Below are 22,585 nucleotides of genomic sequence, written 5' to 3'. Positions count from 1 at the left end.
CACCTATTTGATGTCACTGCTTTTTGGTAAATGAATGAGATTTCTGGTGCTCATGCTTTCTTTCTGTATACAGAACAAGAGCAGATATGATGTTCGTAGTCCTCAACTCCTCAAAAGATGAAGATAAAACACCATCAGATCCACTCTCACACCAGCATTGAAAAGCAGGTAACTCCTCTAACACAGCAGAGCTAACATTTTGCAAGTTGTCATAGTCTAAAACATTGTTGTTTTTTTCCAATATCCTAAGAGTTACTCAGAAGGCGTAAATGGTCTGTACTTGTATAGCGCTTTATCACCTTTCGGTCTCAAAAGCGCTTTAACATGGTTTTCCCATTCACCCATTCATGAGACAGATCACCATGCAAGGTGCTGCCATCAGGAGCACATTCACACACCGATGGTACACCATCGGGAGCAACTTAGGGTTCAGTGTCTTGCTCAAGGACACTTAGGCATGTGGACAGGAGGAGCTGTATTCTCATTTAATTTTGAAAATCACCCTGATGAATTATTTTCAAGACGAGAGCAGCAAAGTACTAAAACATCATACACTATACAGTAATTACATAAATACATTACCAAAATATTTGCTGTTAGATAGGGTCATAATCTCTGATCGGTGTAACAGTGTAAATGAGAGGTTTGTTGAAATGTACAGTAGTTACATTTGACAAAATAACAGATTAATGCGATAAAGCACACAGTATTATTATTTAGCGCAATAGGCTACATGTTTTTTGGCTAGCAACATTAAATATTTTTTTAAAAACACCTATACAGTCTGTAATTTTTGATAAACCCTTCCTGCAAATTCAAAAATGGTAAACTAGGAAACACCCCAGGCAGTTAACTGTCTGTAATAAAAAAAAAAACAATGCAGTATTTGGAAATACCGCACAGTTTGTCGGTCGGTGTTCGGATTAATTTGACATTTATTAGTCATTGAAGATATACGCGAGTTACAGGTAGTGAATGTTAGGCAATGCATTGAATGCAAAATTAAGCCGTTGGCATGTGTGCTGGTGCATGTAATGCACATGTTTGTAAGGCGAAGTAGTGGTCTCGGAGTGTCCTTTTCCTCAAAGTGAACACTGTGGCGAAGACGAGCAACTGGCGCCAGCCATCAAATCCCCACCCCCACCCTCTGGGTGATCTGCAATTATGTCAAGAGGGGAAAATGGTGTCCCTTTGAAAAGTGTTCTTCATCAAACCCAATTAATTCCGCTCCTTTCCCTTATTATTTCCACCGTGGACCACGTCCCGCTTGTCAGCCTGTTAACTAGAGCCTGGGCCCCAGAGAAAGTCATGCTTGATCAAGCAAAATAACATAATAATGTCTGTAATTAATTACTAGTTCTGAGTGGCTCTTGAGCAAAGTCTGGGTGTTGCTACATTAAGTCTTTCTGACAAAGGTGTGGTGAGAGACAGTTATGACTAAATATAGCCGACTCAAACACTTTTCATCTTCATCTGTATTATGCCAAACCACTGAGGCATGTAAATGGAATGAATATTTAGCTGTTAGTCTCACTGCAAAACTCAAAAGTAGCAATCACCTGCAGGGCAGATAAATAACTTTACTAGTGGCATTTATGTCATGTCCTGTGTAATTATGTTCATAGTGCAGTGGGCTTGAGGGGCCTAGACATTATTTTTCTCATTATGTTACCAAGAATCAGCTAAGCCAAGTGTAGCCTGCTCTTGTCTCTGCCAACTTTAGTATTAATCTTACCAACAAGTCTAAAACAGTTTATATGTATTGGCAAGTTTCCCTCTCCAGTGGCTAAAATACATTCATACTAATTTGTTTTCAAACATGTCCTCAAGGGTTTAAGCAGTAACAGTCCACAAAACATTGTAAAAACTGGAATTTGTTTTTTTTTTTAAATTTTTTGAATGTTTACGTGTTTTCTCTTCCTCTTCAAGAATCTGGGGAAACAACTGTTCCCTTATAATGTATGAACCTGAACACATCTCATAAAAAGCTGTTACATAGTCTATTTCCTCCGGCAACCTTTAAGCTGTGAAGCTTCAGACGGATGCTGTACGTGTCATAAGTTCACAATGTGACAAAAAAATAGAAGGTATAGAGTTTAGTTTGTCTACCAAATAATGCATTCTTGCAAAGTACTGGTATATAAAATAGATCTCTGTGCAATTCTCCCTCCCAAAATAAACTAGGGCAGTTAAGCCACACAAGCTACCGGAGGGCAATTATAGCTTGAGCCCTTGTGGCCTCGGCAGCCTAGCAGGTGGGGCCCCCTGACACCCCTGGTTGGGCCTGATGGAGTGGAGCTTCATCTGCCTAACGGCCTGGCAAAGCTCCACAGGCCTGGACGAACACAACAGGCCTCCATCAGGCCAGCTCTCTCTATCATAGCTTACATGGCCTATTGTGTACTAGTGCTCATTAACAGCACAAAGTCATGTTGGTGGCTCACTCATGGATGTGTAGAAAAAAAAATAACAAAGTCCACAATCAAAGTGTTTCTAAAGTAGTGCTCTGTAACTTTATTCTGTGTTTTTGCACATGGGAAAAAGAAGTCACATTCTAAAAACTTATCAGGACTAATAATTAGTATATAATAATATTGAAAATTGATTTGGCTTTTTAGGGAGTAGAACAATAAACATATTAAACTGACAGTATTGGTGCCGCCATTTGTAGAGGCCATGATACACAGAAAATGTTTTGCCAGATAAATTGACCTCAAAGCATTGCCAGAGTACTTAGTATTATCTTTAGATAAGTATTTATAACACTTAACTAATGACAATTTTTTTTTAACAATGGGCAAGATGTTTTGTTAGCTCCTGATCCCTTGATTCCATGACATAGGTTGCAATCAGATTCACAGTACTGCTATCCCAGCACCCTTCTGCATTCATTTAATGCACCCACACTGGTCCAATAGTTTAATACAACTTAAGAGGTAAGAGGCTGCCAGCTCCCAACAACCTTCTCACTCTAAATCCTTAAGTGAATATTTTGTTAACAATGCAATGAGGTGCGTCCTTTACTAATAAGGATGAAGATTAAGCCAGTGCATAAAAATGAACAAGATTCATATGTAGTACTGTAACTTCCAATTCTGTTGTATCTGTAATATAAACAGGCAAGGGGAGGGGAAAAGTTAATCAGGTCTTGAAAGGGGTTTTTCAGGGACATCTGAGGGCATTCTGTCTATGGCTGAGAATCCAGGGTTAATCGCTTTAAAAGCAGTAATTAGGTGTTAAGAGGTATGCTTGTCTGTTTAAATTACCCTCCAAACCAGATTACGCTCTGTGACTTCCGAGAACCTCCCCCCATCAGAGCTCGATGCTCGTCAAAAGGCCATTTCAATATCCAAAATATAAAACACTCATATTCCCTTTTAATCCAAATCAATGTTAAACTTTTGTGGAAAAGTGGTTAAAAATACACTTTTTTGCTCACTTTATAACAGCTGAAAAATTATTTAAAAAATGCTGGGCAATATTTTCACTGTAAAACAGTAAAATGGACAAAGAGAAAACCCAACCATATAGACATAGAAAAACATTCTTGAACAAACCAAATTTATACTATTGTATTTATTTAGTGGCGTTCTAAAGAACTAGATACCAACACCTTAAAAGCACAGTACATTGGTCATTAATGGTCATTATAATCCTCATAAAAATATCATTTAAAGGGAGCTGGAAAATCGTAAGCCCAGGCACCTGTAGACAGATAGTGCTAGTATTATGTTTTGTTTTTTTTAATAAAGTATCTTATCAACACAAAGGTCTTAACACTCCTCATTTAAGACAACAAACTTGTCAAAATCTGTAAAAATTTGTCATCACGTCAACAACTCAATACAAAAGCATGGCTACTTCTGATAACATGGCTCTACTCAACCTCTCTCTACTGCTTTTCAGTTAGTCAAATCTCTCCGAAATCCATCAGATGTACAAAACAATTGCTGACAAAAAGGTTTTTTGCTTTATGAAGTCAGCCCTCATGTTTACTTCGTCAAACAAGAGTATGCAGCCAAACCTTTTGTGCTGAACCAAAATAAAGGATCCCCAGAGATAATACTTTTTGGGGCTAATAAAATGGTTCATTCAAAATTAAATACATTTTAAAGTGAACTTTAAAAATCACAAAAAGTTCATTTTGAGAGTCGCTTCTCTGTGACGGTGATAAAATATCGGACTTTCAAACTTCTTTGGTGTCATGTATCCTCTTCATTGGTACATGGGTCAGACAGTGTAAAAGCAGTTTGTAAACATTAACAAGAGCAGCTCAAAAATCCATCCATATTAGATTACATGTGCTGCCAGGTTTTATCCATTGACTGAATGTGCTCTTTGGCCTTCATCCTGAGTGCTGCAATGCTGGAACTCCTGTCGTCCTCCATTGGGTATTTATCGTTGAAGCTGGGTGGGCACTGGTATGCAGGTGGGCCCATAGGCTGCATACCTTGGACCATGCCAGGCGGGGTGTTGAGGAAGGTGTGGCTTGGATAGGCAGGCTGCAGGCCCTGCGGTGAACCCATGAACCCTGGAATGCTATGCATGGGTGTGGCACTAGAAATGGGAGAGGTCAGCCAGGGATCTACTGGCATTGGGTTGGGCACCTGCCCCACGTTAGGGGGCATGGGGGGACGATTGAAGGATAGCATGGGGGAATCATGGAGCTTCATGGTGCTAGTGTCCATCTTTTCTTGACGTCTCCACTTCGCCCTACGATTCTGGAACCACACCTGGACAGAGTGAGATGACTTAAGATGAGATTGTTGCAGTGACATTGAGTGAGATGACTTAAGATGAGATTGTTGCAGTGACATTGAGTGAGATGCGATAGCAAAAATCATGCTATCAAAAAAAAATACATAATTTTCAGGGACTATGCTCTCTGTAAGTGTGTTTTATGATAATACCTCAAAGAGGTGGCGCAATAATGGTTTCAGGAGTGGTGTTTGAGGTTAAAATGTATGTCTTAAGAGTGAACACTTGTTTTTTCAGCCAAGTCAAAACAAAAGCTGTTATTCAATGCCTAAATTTGGCACAATGGACATAAATATATGGTTAGGTTAAAAAGTATGTACATCCCATGGAGATTGTTGAATTTTTTAGATATTTTATCCTCCAAACAAATGACATACAATTGACATTTTGTATGGATTAGTACATTTATAACACCTTCAATCCATAAAATTAGAATCAGGGGTTCCATATTAGTTGGCAATGATTAGAACTTACTTTGGGAGAGACAAGTGGGACTTGTCTGACATATAGGCTCTGATGTTCTCTTTATACTATTGAAGTGTGTGATGTCGTCATGCTAAAGAGCTGTCTAAGGCCTTCAGAAAAAATGGCTCTGGATGCCATTAGGATAGCAAATGATTTAAAAAGATCTCTAAATTATTTGAAATTAATCAAATTCAGACACCAACACCAGACCTTTTGAAATGATGTCTCTGGACAGACAAATCAAAGAGTTGTTTGATCGCAGTAACAGGTTCAGACCAAAGACAACTTTTAAGGACACAAACCTCATTCTGTGAAGTGTGGTGGTGAAATGTTACGGTTTGCAGGCATTGATTAAACTATACATTCTATGTCATATCAACGTCTGCTTTAAGATAATGTGAGGCTATCTGTCTGAAAATTAGACACCTGAAAAGTGGACTTTTTGTCAGAATAATATTCCTAAGCACACTAGCAAATCTACCAAGGAATGGCTGAAGATGGAAATGCGCAGACAAGAAAAAAACAAACATTTAAATTCTATTGAAATGTTGTAGGGTGTGTATTAAACAGGAAATGGATGCAAGAAAACCCTCAAACATTTTGCAGCTGATGAAATGTGTTGATTGAAACTTTTGACAAAGCCAATTTTCCCTGGAGTTGTGTTCAAGTATATATTTCAAAGAAGATCAAATATGTCAAAAAAGCCAACCATTTCTGTGGACTGTACTTACTTTTTCACGTGATCTTATTAAGTAGATCAAATATATACTTTATATTTATTAGTCTTTACCTGAACTCGAACTTCAGGTAAGTTGACCTTCATTGCCAACTCTTCACGGCTGTAAACATCTGGGTAGTGAGACTTCTCGAAGGCTCGCTCCAGCTCATGAAGCTGATAGGTGGTGAAGGTGGTACGGTTTCTTCTGTGTTTCTTTTTAGTGTGCTCTTCCTCTTTAATATTCTCTGGAGACTCCTCAGCATCATCCACTTCCTTCTGAAGGTTGCCCATTTCTCCACCACACTTGTCTCCCGAGAAAAGGTCCGATTCTAAGATAAAGGACAGGATACATACATACAGTAAACTTCAATTTTTCAAAATGTCTTGGATGTCTCCAATTAAATAACCAAAAGAGGACACTCCTTTATTCAGTTGTAATTGTTGATTATTATAAAAGGAATGTAACATTTTAACATACTGACTTATCAAAAAGTGAAATCTTTTTTTTTGTCTTATGATAAAACAGCTGAATGACTGATGACTCTTTTTTGCTGTAAAGGATTTTTGAACCCCAGGGGTTTGGCAAGTCCAAATGAAATCACGTCTTTCACTGAATTCTTCCCTTGCAGTAATCCCCGAGTAACAGATGCCACCAGTTAAACCTGCAAGTCCATGCGTTCTCTAATCTATCAAGGGATTTTAGGTGGCTTTTGCACAAGCTAAGTAAACAGTCGTAGTCCAGATTTTCTCTTCCAAGAAATGGAAGTAGAGCAAGTAAGCCATGTGAGCGATGCACCAAAGCTCATTAATCATACCAAATCGTTTTAGGCAACATGGTCAACAGCAGCAGAAGCTGCAGGGTATATCATGAAGAGGGAATGAGTGGGATTATAGCTTTTTATACTCATCAAAATTATTTTTGCATGTCAGCATCCCATTTAGATAGTATTTGCTTTCGATGTCATATGGCAAACTCTACATTAAACATAAAGCTGTCACAATGAATGTTTTAATGTTGGTCAGAAACCAGTGTTCGGCAAATGACTCTTGCTCTGGCGTTAGCATAAAATTATATTTGTATATTAGAGGCATTAAGATTCAATAAAAATGTGTAATCGCCGCAAATGGCAGGATTTAAACAGTATAAAAACCAAACTGAGTTGCAAATCTTGCAGATAAATCTTAAATCATATAAGATGCACAAATTTTGGTTCTCACATTGTTTTTTCCGACAATGAAACAGTGGTACTGAGTCTTTCATATGTATCTCAGTGGAGAATAGAAGTTATACCCAACTTGGATTGTTTGAAATGGATCCTAACAGCAACAACTCTAGTTGTAGCTGTTCTACCCATTGACCTTTATCTGTTGTGGCCACTGTACTGTTTGAATATCTGTATATTTACGTGTCCACAGACTGCATATTTGCTATTTTATGTTGAGCCTCTTAAACGTTTTTTGGTTTTTAGCTTTTTGCAAAGTCTGTACGATTTTAATATCTAAAATACCAAAACAACTTAATTATGTCCCTAAATTACTTCACAAAATATAACAATATTGCAATAGATAAATCAAGCTTACAGCATGTGAGTAGGTTCCTAACATTTAAAAGGCCATATCAATCACAGACATTATCTTCATAATAGCATTTTTTTTGCTCGAGAAGTTGTAAAAAAAACAAAAACCTGAATGGAAACTAATAGAATTATGCATCAATCAACTTCCTTTACTTCACTCATATCCAGTTGATTGATAGTAAATGCCATCTAACAGCTAATTTCACAGGCTTGTTAACCTCTTATTTCCAATCAGATCCACCAGTGGATCAAGACTTGTAAAAGCCTGCTGTGATGACAAGCTGTGCTCTAAATCTCAGGACATTATTTGAAATTCACTCAACATTCCAAAGAGACTAAAGGCAAAAACGATAGCAGGCTAAATGGACCTTTCTCACAATAGACATGGCATGAAGAGCACCAGTGTAACTAACTGCATTAATCTTGGCTCCCCTCCATTCAGGTGTGCCAATAAGCTTGCATGCACAACACCCAGGACCTGGCAAAACACCTTAATGGAATGTAACTGGTATTCATATTAGTGGCTACAGCCATGTTTAACAAGTTAAAAGAAAAAGAGAACGCCGTGTTACTTCTAAATGTATGTCAAATTATGTGCCAGACACAATATATTTCCATTTGATATAAACGGTCACTGAATTCTTAACGCAAACAACATTTTAGAACCAGCAGACAGAATTTATATGTGTATTTTCTCTAATTTAATGTGATGTTTTATGTGAAAATCAGGATCCAGTAGTTTAGTTTAGACACTAATGAGCAGATCTAACATTATCGTGGGTACTAAAAGCATTTTGTTATTAATCCATCTTTCTTTGGCTGGCCTTTGTATTTGTTGGTCTTTTAATTGTGACAATCCACTTACTTCATGATATTTTCTGAGATATGACAGGAGTACATTTTATCCTTAGAATATGAATATAAAATACAGGGATGAAGGTATGCTCCTACTTTACAACTCACCACAATTGCTGATATGGCTTTCATAGTTGAGTTTGTTATATCCGTGGCCTCTTTAGTACACTTTTGCACTGTTTTATTTGCAGTCTGATATACAGAACAGATTCATTATGGTTTTGCGAGCCATAAACCATCTCACTACAATTTGACATGTACTTTTGTAAGCTTTGTAGCTTTGCCAAGAACTATTTTGTGTCTGTGTCTTTAATGGGCATTGATATCAGTGACCCTCTCTTCTGATTGGCTGACTCTTTTCTGAGTGGCGCATGTCCCAGCCAGCCAAAGCTTTATATTCTCTTGTAGCTTGCTAGACCCGCAACAGAATGACGGTTTATTTTCTTCCAGAAAGGTTGGACAATGGGCTGTAGTGAGGCAGACATATGACATTAGCGTGAGTTAGTGAGTAAGTTAGTAACTTGCAGAAGTCCAAAAGGCACAGTTGCTGAAATGGGGCAATGTGCTTTACTCCATTGACTGATTGTTTTGACACTTTCAAGAATTTATATAGCACTTTAGCCCTACTTTATAATCATAAAACTTATGGAAATCTAAAAAAAATTTCCCAATATGGGACCTTTAAAAAACGAATTTCCCTGAACCCACAATACAGAAAATGTGTGTGGGTGGTTGGGTGTGTGCGTGTGTACCTGGCTCACCATGGTAGGAAGAATGTTGGGAGCTGTCACCCAGTTCTGGGAGGTGCCCATAATGGTCTGACTGGACCTGCTTGTCAGGGTCCTGTGGGTTTGCTCCATTGGCTTTTTGGCTGTCATCAGCTCCTACTGAATGCAGTAAGGGGTCCTGGTCTTTAGTGAATCCCAGTATGACATCGATACTGTGGACCCTGCCTCCACCGTTCGACCCAGCACCTTTTGCCATGTCATAGTTGTCCAGGCAACTATCATCCACTATTCCCAGGGTATCCATTGACAAATGCATCCGAGCCTTTGGAGACACAATCTCTCAGAAAAAAGCAAAAGGCTACCAAGTGAGATGAGGTGGGGAAGTTGTTTGACAGAGCTGTTGTTCTGCTTCACGTGCAATGGAGTAGATCGAGCTGAAGTGTGAGGACTGTATCCTTCAAGGATCACTTCAGTGAGGTTGAATGTATTGTTTCCACAAAAGCAGAACAAACTCACATCTTTGTCTGCAAGGGAGAAACGGACAAAAAAAAAATACAACACAGTAAATCTATGCACTTCCACTTTATAGGTCATTTAATAGCTTGACAATTTTCTTTAGAGACTGTTTTTACACTTAGTATAAAAATTGTGGAAATTAAACGTTTCAATGTAGTATCTGTATTAGCAGCTTATTGTTGTTAACAGGTTCCCTCGTTTAGCTTAAGATACATTACTTTAAGCAAAGAGTGTGATTATCTTTGTTAAATGCTATTTTAGTGTCTATTACTTAAATTCCATTACAATGGATAAACAGTCATGTGTTGTTGATAACACACAGGTCATGTTTTTACCAAAATATTAAAGAAAGAATTTGAGTGAGTCTGTGAAGAATCTTTGCTCTGCACGCCGACTCCTTTTGGATCAAAGTTTTTGTTTAGTTCATCGTATCTAAAAAGTAACAGATTTTCTCTTAACCCTCATTATCATCAATTTACCCTTTACAATTTAAAACACGTGTTTTAATTTGTACAATTATACACCGCTTTGAGAGACACCAAAAAGCAAACTGCACTTAGACGATATTTCCGTCTCTTACTTCAATACAATTGAGCGTTATGGAAACCATGCAGTTGACATTAGACAGAATGCACAGGAAATAAAGTACATTAAGTGTCTTACCTTGCTTCAGGTTCCTGACACAGGCTACGCTGCGCACATGGTGTCTCTGTAGTCCATAAGTAGACAAATGACACTAACAATATCTACTGTAGGCACTTGTTACTCCCGGATAAGTCCCTGAAATCCCCTGCAAACAATCGTGCAAAGGTCCTCCTGTTGGAGTCCTGTGCAAAAAGAGCATGTAATGTCTTTCCTGACAAAACTCTCCTTAACAACACAAGACACCAAAGCTGGCGGGGGAATGGTAGTAAAACCAAAGGGTTTAAGAGGTTTATTAATTGGAATCCTTCCCCTTTAAGAATGACTGACAGTTGTTTTCTGGTCAAGTAATTGCTCCAAATGTGTCCTGCATTCAGACCACAGAGGGAGGCCATTGCTAATGAACCCTCAACAAAACTTTCTTTCAAAAAATCTATTGTCTGAAAGATAATGGCTTGTACGGAGAGTTTTCACTAATCCCTTCATTATAGACAATGTAAGGGGGAAAAGACACAGAGATGGACTTTTAACTTGAATGGCTGCACACTGTAAAGACTTGTATTCATAAAATAGTTTCATTCAAGTAGGTACTTAATGCTTGCATCGTTGCATTTGGAATAGCAGGCATTAAATTAAATAAAACAAAGGAATGATTTACTAGTGGTTCAAAGCATTTTGTGGAAAAATAGAGAGCACATCGTAATAATTGATTCCAACATATAAAATAAAATAATATTTAAATTATACAGTGAATATAATTATAGTCCACAGCTTAGTTTGATGTCTGATGATGTCTTTTATGTTAATGCCTCCAACAAGAAGCCATAAAGACACCAAGGTAAACTGAAGAGAAGCAGAAGAAGTAAGGGATAGTGCTTTATTTAACCTAATTAATGAACCGAATCCATACCCCTCCTTTAAAATGTTTTAGTTGAAACTGCAAGTCAAAAAGTTGTTTACATCCGTCAAATAAATACATACTAAGTAGCACGGTCAATCAGATAAATAATCTTCTTGTTCTGCATTCTAAGTGGAATTGGGTTGGAGGCATCAGGGGTGTTTCCACCTACAGCCAGGAATTTTCTCCTTTACTAGCTGCCACAACCAAAGCTGTTGCAGCAACAGTAGGTGTTGCAGAGATCAAGCCCATCCTTAATTAGCCTAAAGACTTCACTAGAGATTTCCTCTGACCTCATCCCTGCTACCTGGAGATATATTTAGTCCTTTGCACGTCAAACACAAAATCCAACATGGAAAAGTGTTGCAGAAAGTAGATTTTCTGACAATATGTTGAGTGTAATCATTAATAGGAAAGAAAAGGTTTCAAAAATACAAATTTGTATGAAAATAAGCTTTCACATTGTTAATCATCAGCTAAGCCACAACAATAACATGCTGACTTTTTAAAAAAATATTATTTTATTATCCATGTAACTCCTCCTAAAGTTGGTTTATTTAAACAAATTGTGAATCTTTGATTGTTTGACCCTTGAAATGATTTTAGACTTAAAGTTTTCTACGTTTAACTACATTGTTGGACTCCCAGACTTCTTAACTACAGAAAGAACCTATTGAACCTAGCAATGGATACACCATCTTCTAGGAATCAGTGAGAGGGTTAAGCAGATGAGGAATTGTAAATGCAAACAAGTTTAAGGCCATCTGGCAACATAGGGCAACATAGCTAAATGCGATCAATGAGCAGAATGGCTGTAGGTTAAGTGGCTTTGGCAGCCCACCTTTTGTTGGTGGTCAAGATTGTATTGCAAGAAAGGAGAGACTGAAAAGCCCATTACTTTTACCTGGGAATGAAATACAGATGAAGTTGCCTGCCCGACGGATTTACAGCCAATTAGGTTACTGCAATGTGGTGACTATTAATAAAGTCAGGCCCATAAGGTGCTGCAGGGCCACCTTTTTCTAACGTTCAAGAAAAAAAAGAGCAGGCAAAAAGTCCCTGTGGTGGCAGGGTGTGGTTAGTTCAGCTGCAGGGGGTAGAGAGTGGGAGGAGTGGTTCAGTTGTAATGAGCACATCTGTGTGGCGGTATTATTGCACGTGCTGATGAGCTCTCCCCTATAAAGGGAGCAGGGAGAAGGAGGAAGAGGAGAAGCGGCTACACGAAGACATTGGTGTATGGGCAGGGCAAATGAAGGCATTTTACACCCGAACGTACGACTGAGCGTGTCATCTGTGTCCGGGAGAGACCCCGGTAGCACCAACCTTGCTACAGTCCCTTTAATTAATTAATTAACTAATTAACCTGTAACACCCTATTTCAAAAAGTGTTATTTGATAGTGTGTTGTTGTGTTTTTTTAAAAAGGCACAGCGGTAATTAGTCATATTTAAATATTTATAAATTCCATGTACATTTTTTAGTAAACCAGCATGGACAAATCATGCAGGGGCCTTACAATGATACACATATATTTAGTTAATAATGATTTGTATTCATTTCACACCTGTCTGCTCATACTTGGCCATATGTACTTGAAAATGCTGTTGTCACTTTTGACAAATAATGTTTAATCCTATTTCTTGGATCTAATTAAACAAATATTCCTCATGGCATTAACTAGTCGGCCGACTTCATTAATGGCTAATATTTATGAGATTTGCTTGATGGTTCTAGTGGCACCCAAGTCATAGACGAGGGAAACTGATAATCATTTTATCACATTAATATATTAAAGCTGTCCCTCTTTGCTTGTTTCCCCATTATCCTAATTGAGTACAAATTGGTTAAGAGGGTGCAGTATGGCTATCAAGCGCCTTAGTTTTATCAGATGACAATTTAAGCCCCTGAGATCCTATTAGGAAGAAAGCAGCTAATGTTTAAAGGCGCTGTGTCAGCTTACAGGGGGAAAGGGGGATGGTGAGCAGCAGGGGGATGACAGGGAGATGAGGGAAAGGGAGGGTAAGATGCTGAGAGACTGGTCATGTGACCAAGTCAAGCTGAAATGTGAAGAAATAGCTGACTCAGTTGTATGTATGAAAGCTAATTATAATTTTATTTAGACAGTTGATAAAGTGCTCTTTTAAATTAATTTTGATTAAAATATCAGTAAGGGGTCACATGACAAGAGAATTTAAAAAAAAAATGAAGTTTACTTTAATCAAACAAAACAAATGATGTAATGGAACTGTCAGGTAACAGAGGGGACAGAGTTACAAGGGTAGAAAGTTTAATCCAGGATTAAGGTGTATGTCCTATAATGTGTTCTATAGGTACAAGCAACTCGGAGTTGCCAAATAAAATTCAGATGCGTACAAACAGTAAACCACATCTGGGAAGAACAGGTTGTACTGTAGTTTTAAGTGCATCCTTAACAGATTTGCAGTTCTTTAAGGTCCTAAATGTACTTATTAAACCAGTGCTTTTGTCCTACAACTATGTTACTTCATTGACTGATGCAGATGGAAGTCATGAGGGAAATGAATCTGCGTGGCATTCAGGTACTTTAGTTTTTAATCCTTTGTTTATCAAAGAAGTCAAAGTGTTTACCGTCCCTCTACTCATCCAGATTAGGACCTTCTCATGGTTAAGGATTTCCTTGCTTAATGTCTAATTTTTACCTCTTTACCGTTTTAAATAAACAAAACACAAAAGCTTTTGAGTGATTGTCACAAATGTTCTATATTTTAATGAACAGTAGTCACATGACGGCACACTTTGTTTCTGCAGTGTGCTTTATCTCTGTCAGTGAGACCTGGGCCTTGGTTTTCAGTGTATCCACATCCATGTTTTGAAGTTTATTGAGGAATGAATCCTCAACCTCCTCCTCTTCCTCATCTTCATCCACCATTTTTGCGAGGTGCTCTGGCAGGTCAATGTCATCACCGGCCATCTGAACCGTTGCAGTGTCTCAGGCATTCCATCACAGAAGTCATAAAGTAGAAATACTTTCAGAATGATGGTAGAACATGATAATCAATATATGGATAGCTAAATGGTGACTGGAGGATTCCTTACGTCTGGGAGTCTGTATTTATCTCTTTGTACCACTCTTGAATTTGCCATCAGCCTTCTTTGTGGCAAAATCTTTGTCACGCTGAATCCTGCTGAACACACATGTATGCAAGACAGTCAAAGTGAGTCATAACGTAAAAAAAACTTAAATGTACTGCTGCAGCTTAATTTTTTTTTTATCTTTTAAATCCATTGAGCTAATGATAAAAACATTTCAATATTTGGATCTGACCTATATTTCATCATATTTACTTTGCCTTCTCCAAGAGACCTAAGCCCAAATCAACGTATCCGGGCATAAGGACAGTGTATTAAAAGGTTAATGGGTAGACGTAGAAGCAGGTGGCTTGGAGTAAAGCTTTTCTTAGAGATCAGTATTTTATCAGCAGCAGCATTACCACATTACAGCAATGTTGTCAGTAGGAGTGTCCCAATCAAGTTGATTTGCTCCCTATCTGAGTCATTTAATATTGAGTATGAGTCCCTATCCAAGATTTGTGTTTTCAGACATAATACAGCTGCATAGTGCTCACTTTAAGTTCATTGAAATTATTCAAATCAATCCAATGTCTATACTCTGAGCTGCATTTCTTGAATGAAAGGTGCTATACAAATACAGTTTACCATTGTTATTACTTGACAATGGAATATCTGTAATGCAAGGAAACAAATTCTTGCATCCAAGTTGCTCCTTAATGGGGATTTTTATTAATGTTTTTCTTGCAAAATAAGAAAATAAACAAACAAGCATTTTTTTAATTTTTTTTTTAATAATTCTATTAAGGGCAGCACTGATTTTAAGAAAATAATCAAGTTCAGAGATCTCCAGAGCATCGACTCTCTGTAACGACTCTAATTTGTAGTGTCTTTAATTAATGAGGATAGTCATAGTGATAGTGATGGTCGAGAATTGGGAGCCGCCCATTGGTGCTGCAATTGAATATCCAGGGAGTTTATGCAAATTTATGCAGTGACCTTGAGACAGGAGATCTTCCCTGTTTTGTCAGTTTCTTTTGTCTTTTTCTGGAGCAGTTTTGTGGAGGTTGGTGTCTCCTAATAAGCAGAAAAAATGCTAACTATTGTGCCTACCGTCTAAAATTTCCCACTGGCCACTTGACAAGCTGAGTCTCGTGACACCATCGGCCGCCTCGAGTCGAGCTACAACGGCGCAGTTCACACTGCTGCAGCTTTTAACTGCAACATTATAACAAGGTTTGGTCTCGTCTCAAATCTTTGGTCTGAACTCAGCTTAACAATCAAACAAACAAAATTCACACATTAACTTTGTCACAGTTACTGAGTGAACTGTGTTTTGTTGTCTGTTTAAATCAAATTTAGCCAAATAAAAATATTAGTATTGAATGCAGCTCTGTTGCTGCCACCTCGCAAAATGCTCAAATTGCAGACATTGACTTGGGAGATTGGCTTGGGACATCCGTAGTTGTCAGCAAGGAAGGGCAGCTCGCACTATGAAAGTCTGAGGCTATTCTATGAAACAATATCTTATTAATATAATCAACAAGTCAAACACACTGTTTGGGTTTACCTGCCTTTGTCTGCTGTGTATGAGTTTGTGTGGATCAGTAAGAATGAAGTCGCTACCATTTTATGATCCGATTGACTTTTTTTTTTAGATGCTCTCACTTCATTCCCATTTTGTTTAGAAATCTGAGAGAAGACGTTGTTTGACCTTTGTGCCTTGTCATAATAATTATAATTAATTAATATAATTATAATTAATTATAATAATTGTCACACAATTCAGTTGAGATTGATCTGACAGAGTCATGTTAACAACTTCAAAACACTTTTACACCACATGTCCCAATTAAGGTCAGTAAAGTATTATTTAGTTGCTGTTGCCAACACCTCTGACTTACTTTACTCATACTTTTCACATAATATATGGTTCATTTAGGCAATACTATGTTATTAGGAAGCACTGCATATATTTCTATCACTATGTGACACCACATTATATTTATCTGTGAAGCCAGATGACACAAATCACTGATTTTCTACTTCTAAATCCAGACAAAACTGAGGTTTTTGTATTTAGCCCCTCATAAAGACACTATTTAACCACATAGTTATTCTAGCGATGCCTTGGCCTCCAGTATTACTGAGGAACCTCACAGGGATATGTCCTTGAACTCATACGCATAGCCAGTCTCTGGGACTGCCTTCTTTCACCTGCGCAGTTTTGTCAAAATTAGAAACACGTTGTCTCAGAGAAATGGTGAAAAATGAATGCAAGCATTTGTTACTTCTCCATTGGACTATTGTAACCCATTGTTATTGTATTTTTAGGATGTCCCAATAACTCTCTGAAAAGGCCCCAGTTGATCCCATATGCTGCAGCAAAAATACTGAGAGGAGATATAATGAGAGATTATTTTTCTCCTATTTTTAGCTTTTCCTCATCGGCTCCCTGTAAAATCCAGAAAATAATTTAAAATCCCTCGCCTTACATGTAATGTCTTTAATGACCAAGCACCACTATATCTTAATGACCTCAGAGTGCCCTATTATACCAATAGGACATCCTCAGTTCAGGCTTACTTGTGGTTCTTAAAGTCTCCAAAACTACAATGGGAGGCAGCGCCTTTCGATTTCAGGACCACCTCTGGAACCAGCTCCTGGTTCAGGAGTCAGACACCCTCTGCTTAAAACTTTCCTTTTTTAAAGTTTATGGTTATGTTTTCTTAAACCGAGGCTGCTGGGGGAGACATCCCATGATGCCCTGAGTATGTCTCCTGTCCTGTTCTCTCTTTCACTCTCACCGTGTTTTTTATGTGCCACTATTGCATGTCATCAACTTTGTCTTCTCTCTCCTGTAGAAACTTGACTTAGTCTTGTGTCAGATTATTGTTATTACACAGAGCGCGGAACATAATCAACACTGTGGGGATGAACACTGGAAAAGATTTAGTTACCTAAACCAGAAACTTAACCGTCATCAACCCTTCAATCCAGATTTACTTCTTTATATACATTGAACTTGCGTCATTTCTAGTATTAGCCCACTTCTGAAGCTGCAATGCTGTCCGACTCAGTACAATAGGGCAAGTTCCCTTGTTGGTACTAGATTTGACGTGTATTTAAGTGTGGTCTGCTCAGGCCCTGACCCTGCTTTAATACGATTAGCTGCACGGAGAGCCGTAGCTTGGCACAGATCTGCGGTTACTTGATGTCTTGGCCTGGTTTGCACTCCTTCACCTTATACCCTTCCACTGCTGTGCCATCAACACTCAAGGATAATCTCAGCATTTACTGAGATACAGTTTTGTACTTAGTCCTCTAGTGGAATCACAGATCGTGTAGAAGGCAAACACACTGACATGTCTTTGAAGTTTTGTAGTCAAAGCAATTAAAATTGTTTTCTGGACTGTGTGGATTTACTGCAGCTGTGACTCCACAGACAAAGATACAGCCTCCAGTCTACATACAATCTATGTAGATAAAAACCAAATGAATACTTGTAGTTTAACTTTAATGACTTAATCCAGTATTTTAGCTCTTTTTAACAGCAAAGCCCCAGTTTTGTTTGCTGTATTAGTTCTAGAAAAAAAGATGTCTAATATTATTCACTTTTACTTGATCACTAATTTAATATCTAATTTTCTAGAACAATAATATAGCCAGATGAAGAATATAACTTGAATTACCTTCTCGTAAAAGATTTTTAAGAACATTTTGATTCTTTTTTTTCTTTCACTAGTGACCTCACCTAATTAAATTATAATGTTAAACTGCCTGATTGACCTCCCACTGCTATTTGAATTTAAAGCAGCAACTTCCAAGTGTTAAACAGGCTGCCTCACTTTCACATGAGCAATAAGACCTTAACTTCATTACAATTTGCCTTTTAATTGAATATAACAAACACTTCAGCAAGACTCGGGATTGTAAGGTGATTAAATAATTATTGTTTTAAAGCGCACTGGCTAAGAGAGGTGTTTAATGGTGGCTTCTTGAAACCGAGCCATGACGAGCTATTACACGCAGAGCCTAATCTGCTTCTCTGGCTAATTTGAGCCCCAAGGAAATAAACCCCTACCTAAAGCTACCCTATAAGCCTGGCTCTCATCTGTTGATGTCACACATGCATCACACGTAGCCAAACAAGCAAGTTCAGCCTGCCCAACACACGCACTCACTTTTATAGAAAACTCAATTTCAGCTACGGTATGGTGTGTTTATTAATGTATACAGATAGATGGAAACTATATTGTACTACACTCAACATGGACTCTAACAAAGGGATGGGGACAGAGTCAACTTTAGTAATAAGGATCTAAGCTAAACACAAAACGAGTCAATGACTGTGCATCAGCCAGCCCAGTTATAACAGTAGCTTGAGGCCAAGTGGTGAAGACACAACTAAGTGGTTTTATTTATTTTTTTATTGTTATTATTTGAGAGTTGTCAAGAACCTCAGGTATCAATCAGGACCGTCCATTATATTTGGATGTGCTGGATCAGGAAACTTCAAGCTTTCTGTTTTCCCATTATGTTTACGTTTTGTCTGATAGTGCCTCAGCGATGTGTTCAATTCTTTGGGTAAATTGTTACCTCTAAATGCTCTGGTTATGCGACTGTAAACACAGCATGAATGACAAGTGTCATTACTTAAAATGTTTGCGTCTCGGTATTAACCATGAATCATATCTCAGTATGTGCCTCCCGCATGGTCCACATTGCAAGCACACCATGTGTCAGTGGATGTGGAGTACAAATTTGCTCCTCTGTTGTCTAGAGTTGAGGCTTGATGTGTTTGTGTCTGTAGCTTTGTGACAAACACAAAGTGGAAGCCTACTTTGAATATTACTCATCACGCGTGTTAATCCCTGCTTAATGGATATGGAGGTTGTATTTTCTCAACATTAAATACTCAAACGTTTGTCCATAAAATATCGCAGGTGAATGTTATATATTGTGCAAAGTGCTTCCAATTTTACACAGTAAAACATTTAGGCATCTTATAATGTTATATAAAATCACTAGTATGTGAGTGATATGTCCTCTACTCAAACACGCATTGATAAGTCATTTTTTGGTGTTTTACTACACTAGTCATTACTATTATTTTTTGGTACTGTTTTCTATCATGCTATATAAAAAAATATATCTTCTCCGCTTACTCACTTTTCTTCCACCAGCTGTCTCTAGTACTCCTCAAACTCCTCCCTGGACATGCCTTTAGACTCCTTTTCCATCTGCTCCTGCTTTACTATTATCTTCACCACATCCTCCAGTAAAACTCTTCAACTTATCACCCAACATTTGATCCATGACGAATGCCACAGCTCAGTTAAAATGTTTTTCATTCCTACAGGCAAAAGGAAAATTGAGGGCTATCCGAGCACAGAGGGATAATGCATAAATTAAATATTAATATTTAAATTAAGAGACAGAGCTACTCACTATACAAACTTCTCAAATTGAAACCTTGCCTGATGTGTGTCAAGATGTTTAGACTCTATCAGTAACTTGTGGCTGCAGTAATATCACTAAAGAGATTATTAGCTCATAATTGACGGCCTTCAGACAATGGAAAGTGTTTCCCTTGTCAGCAGGATAGACTGTCAGGATGTTGGCACTGTTGTCTACATCTCAAACCAGCACAAATGACATTAGTAGATGTGGTGTGATGGTGTGTTGATAATAAAAACAGATTATAGAAAGAAATTATGAATAAATCCCATAATGCAGTTGTACAATTTTATAGACAGAATGAATACTGTAAAGGTACTACAAGTTACTAAACTGATTTTACAGTTCATGGTGCTGCAAGCAGATAAAAATATTCAGTAATTCAGTATTATCACTCTTTATATCTTTGTTTATATTTTTTGTTTGTTTGTTTGTTTGTTTTACTTTAAATATGGCAGTTAGCCAAAGGGCTATTTTTCATCTTCACCCTTAGCAGATGTACGCCACCCTAAAAAAGAAGCCAATACTTAAATTACAAAGTCTCATGACGAATCATATGTTTGATATTGACTCTCCTTTGGCTCTGTTTTGGTTTCCATTGATTTATAAGCGCTGCCAAAAATTGTTGGTGGTTTACAGGGGGGGTTTGGATATCACAAAGATATTTTCAGCATAACTGATAAACCACAAACTAAAACAATACAACATGACATCTAATCCCAGATTTGTAGAGTATTCATTCAGCAGTCTACTGTATATACATTTTCACTCACAAAAATAGATTATCATTACTCTGGAGACTTTCTATTCACATTTTTGTGTTAAATGTACCCCAAACTGCCCCTATTCTTTAAATGCACAACACATGTTTTATTCTCCATGGAGCACAATTCAAACAAGTTAAAGATGTTTTATGGCTTATTAGCATGTTCTGATGGGACCTCTGTTGCTAGTGGATTTTTCATTAATGATGCTAAGAGTATTTTTAGTGACGCCGTGCACTTAACACCTCCTTAACCTAAAAACATCTGAGTCTGACACAGAATTAAGCTCTGTACATGCACCATGCCAGATTTAAGATCACCTAATTACACAGGATTTGTCTCGCATATCTTTCTGTCTATGACCGTCAGCCAAACTGTGAAATCTGATTTATGCAGACTTGGCGAATGTTTTGCCAAAATACACTTAAATAAACTTCTTTCACTGTAAAAGATGATAATCTCCACCAGAAGTATTGTCTTGAGCGACTGCTTTGAGCAAAACAACCGAGAACTGAAATATGCTGCAGGGGCCTCATATGGCCATTTTGATAAGGATGATCCAAAGTTGCTCCTGAATCTTGTGCAGGTCTGATTCCCAGCTATCACAAACACTTGTATTAATTTATTGTGAGGTCATGTGTTATTCATTTAAGCACGTTGTGTCGGTCTCTACTTGTGACCTCAATGAAGATCAGACCAAATATCGCAAAAGCCCAGGTAATGTCACAGGGTTCATATACTTTTCCCTGCCAGTGTATTACAACCGCATTGGGTTTTTTTTCAGGCCTGTCAACTGTAGACAGAAAGGCTTATGGGAAAATTGGGCTACGGGCCTTTAGCTATTACATGGTCAACACTATTATTCCTGTATTCACTGGCATTGGTCTAGCAGTTCTCATCCAGCCTGGAAAATCATCCAGGGAAACCTTGGAGACCTCTGGTGGTGGAGCAGAGGCTGTGCAAAGTGTGGATGCTTTCCTGGATCTGATCAGGTGTGTATGAAAGCCTTCTTAGGTAACTGAACAGTAACCTTTTTCAACATATATATTTTCTAATTAATAGCATTAACATTTAAAACACCCAATCTGTGTTTTGGATTCGTAGAAACATGTTCCCCTGATGGAAGCTTGTTTTAGAAAGGTAAGATCTGCAATGCCGTTTTCTTTTTTCCTTCTTTTTTTTTAATGTTTTTACTGTCACCAACTATCAACATTTAGCCATACTTTTTATCTATGTATACTCTCACAGTGATCGCTGGCCTGATCATCCACAGCTTCTTCACCCTGCCCCTCATCTATTCCCTGGTGACACGTAAGAATCCCTTGAGGTTTATGGGTGGCCTCCGCCAGGCTCTCACCGCCGCCTTTGGGACGTCATCTAGGTGAGTCTGAGTATTAAACATACAGACTTATGAACAATGCTGAAATATCAGTGTACTTGTACGGCACACTTTATGGGTTTTGTCACAGTCCTGCAACCCTACCTGTTACCCTCCATTAAATGGAGGGGAATTACAACATGGACAAACAAAAGTGACACGCTTCATGCTTTCTATAGGTGCCACAATGAACATGGATGGTGCAGCCCTCCATGAAACAGTAGCTGCTGGTAAATAATTGACGAAAACCTGTTTTCTACCTCTCAATGAGTCAGTACAGATTTAACAGATATAAAATGGAAATAACACATTATGTAGTATCAGGGTTGAGTAAGTATGTAAATAAAGAGTGTATGCCTCCATAAGCAATACCAGTCAAGCTCTCACTAGGTTTTGCCTGATTTTGTAGAGGTAAAAACTAATATTACATCACAAAACATCCCCGTTTCCCTTGTTCAGAGTTATCGTCACAGCTGCGAGCACTGGTGCAGCCGGCATCCCACAGGCTGGAATGGTTTCCATGGTGATTGTGTTGGCGTCAGCTGGACTGCCCACTGAAGACATATCACTGCTCATGATTTTGATTGGATTCAATGAGGGTCTTTACAGTCAGAGTAACACTTAGGCATATCTTGCATTTTTGTTTTAAATGGAATGAAATCCAAAACTATGAGAAAAAATTACTCATCCAATAAAAAATCTTTTTATTTACCCGCTAACATGCTTAACTTTTACCCCAAAAAGTATTCTGTAAGTATTCTTTTACATTTTGCAAGCTC

General features: G+C 38.0%; 2 protein-coding genes across 2 annotated transcripts; both read right to left on the bottom strand.

The window, feature by feature from the left end:
- Positions 1-4,295: 4,295 nt before the first annotated feature.
- On the bottom strand, positions 4,296-9,417 carry rx2 (retinal homeobox gene 2). Its single transcript, XM_069691960.1, has 3 exons — positions 9,135-9,417; positions 6,014-6,270; positions 4,296-4,733 (listed from the first exon to the last, which is right to left on the bottom strand). The coding sequence occupies exons 1-3, from the start codon at positions 9,415-9,417 to the stop codon at positions 4,296-4,298; spliced, it is 978 nt and encodes a 325-aa protein (XP_069548061.1).
- A 4,497-nt stretch (positions 9,418-13,914) lies between these two features.
- On the bottom strand, positions 13,915-19,447 carry cplx4c (complexin 4c). Its single transcript, XM_069691928.1, is given in 4 exon segments — positions 13,915-14,126; positions 14,225-14,277; positions 14,279-14,317; positions 19,377-19,447. Coding segments are annotated over 4 exon segments (375 nt in total).
- Positions 19,448-22,585: the final 3,138 nt, after the last annotated feature.

The sequence above is a fragment of the Brachyistius frenatus genome, unplaced genomic scaffold (genome assembly GCF_029030835.1).
Source record: "Brachyistius frenatus isolate BFR_SWC_R1_liver_20210118 unplaced genomic scaffold, ASM2903083v1 Contig_12, whole genome shotgun sequence".
Classification (NCBI taxonomy): domain Eukaryota; kingdom Metazoa; phylum Chordata; class Actinopteri; family Embiotocidae; genus Brachyistius; species Brachyistius frenatus.
Note: the sequence above shows the minus strand (reverse complement) of the source record. Positions and strands in the feature narration are given on the sequence as shown.

Coding starts and splice junctions, on each gene's coding strand:
- rx2 (XM_069691960.1), bottom strand. CDS start 9,417: ATGCATTTGTCAATGGATACCCTGGGAATAGTGGATGATAGTTGCCTG. Junction 6,271..9,134: donor CCAACATTCTTCCTACCATG/GTGAGCCAGGTA, acceptor CCTTTATCTTAG/AATCGGACCTTTTCTCGGGA. Junction 4,734..6,013: donor TACCTGAAGTTCGAGTTCAG/GTAAAGACTAAT, acceptor CACTCTGTCCAG/GTGTGGTTCCAGAATCGTAG.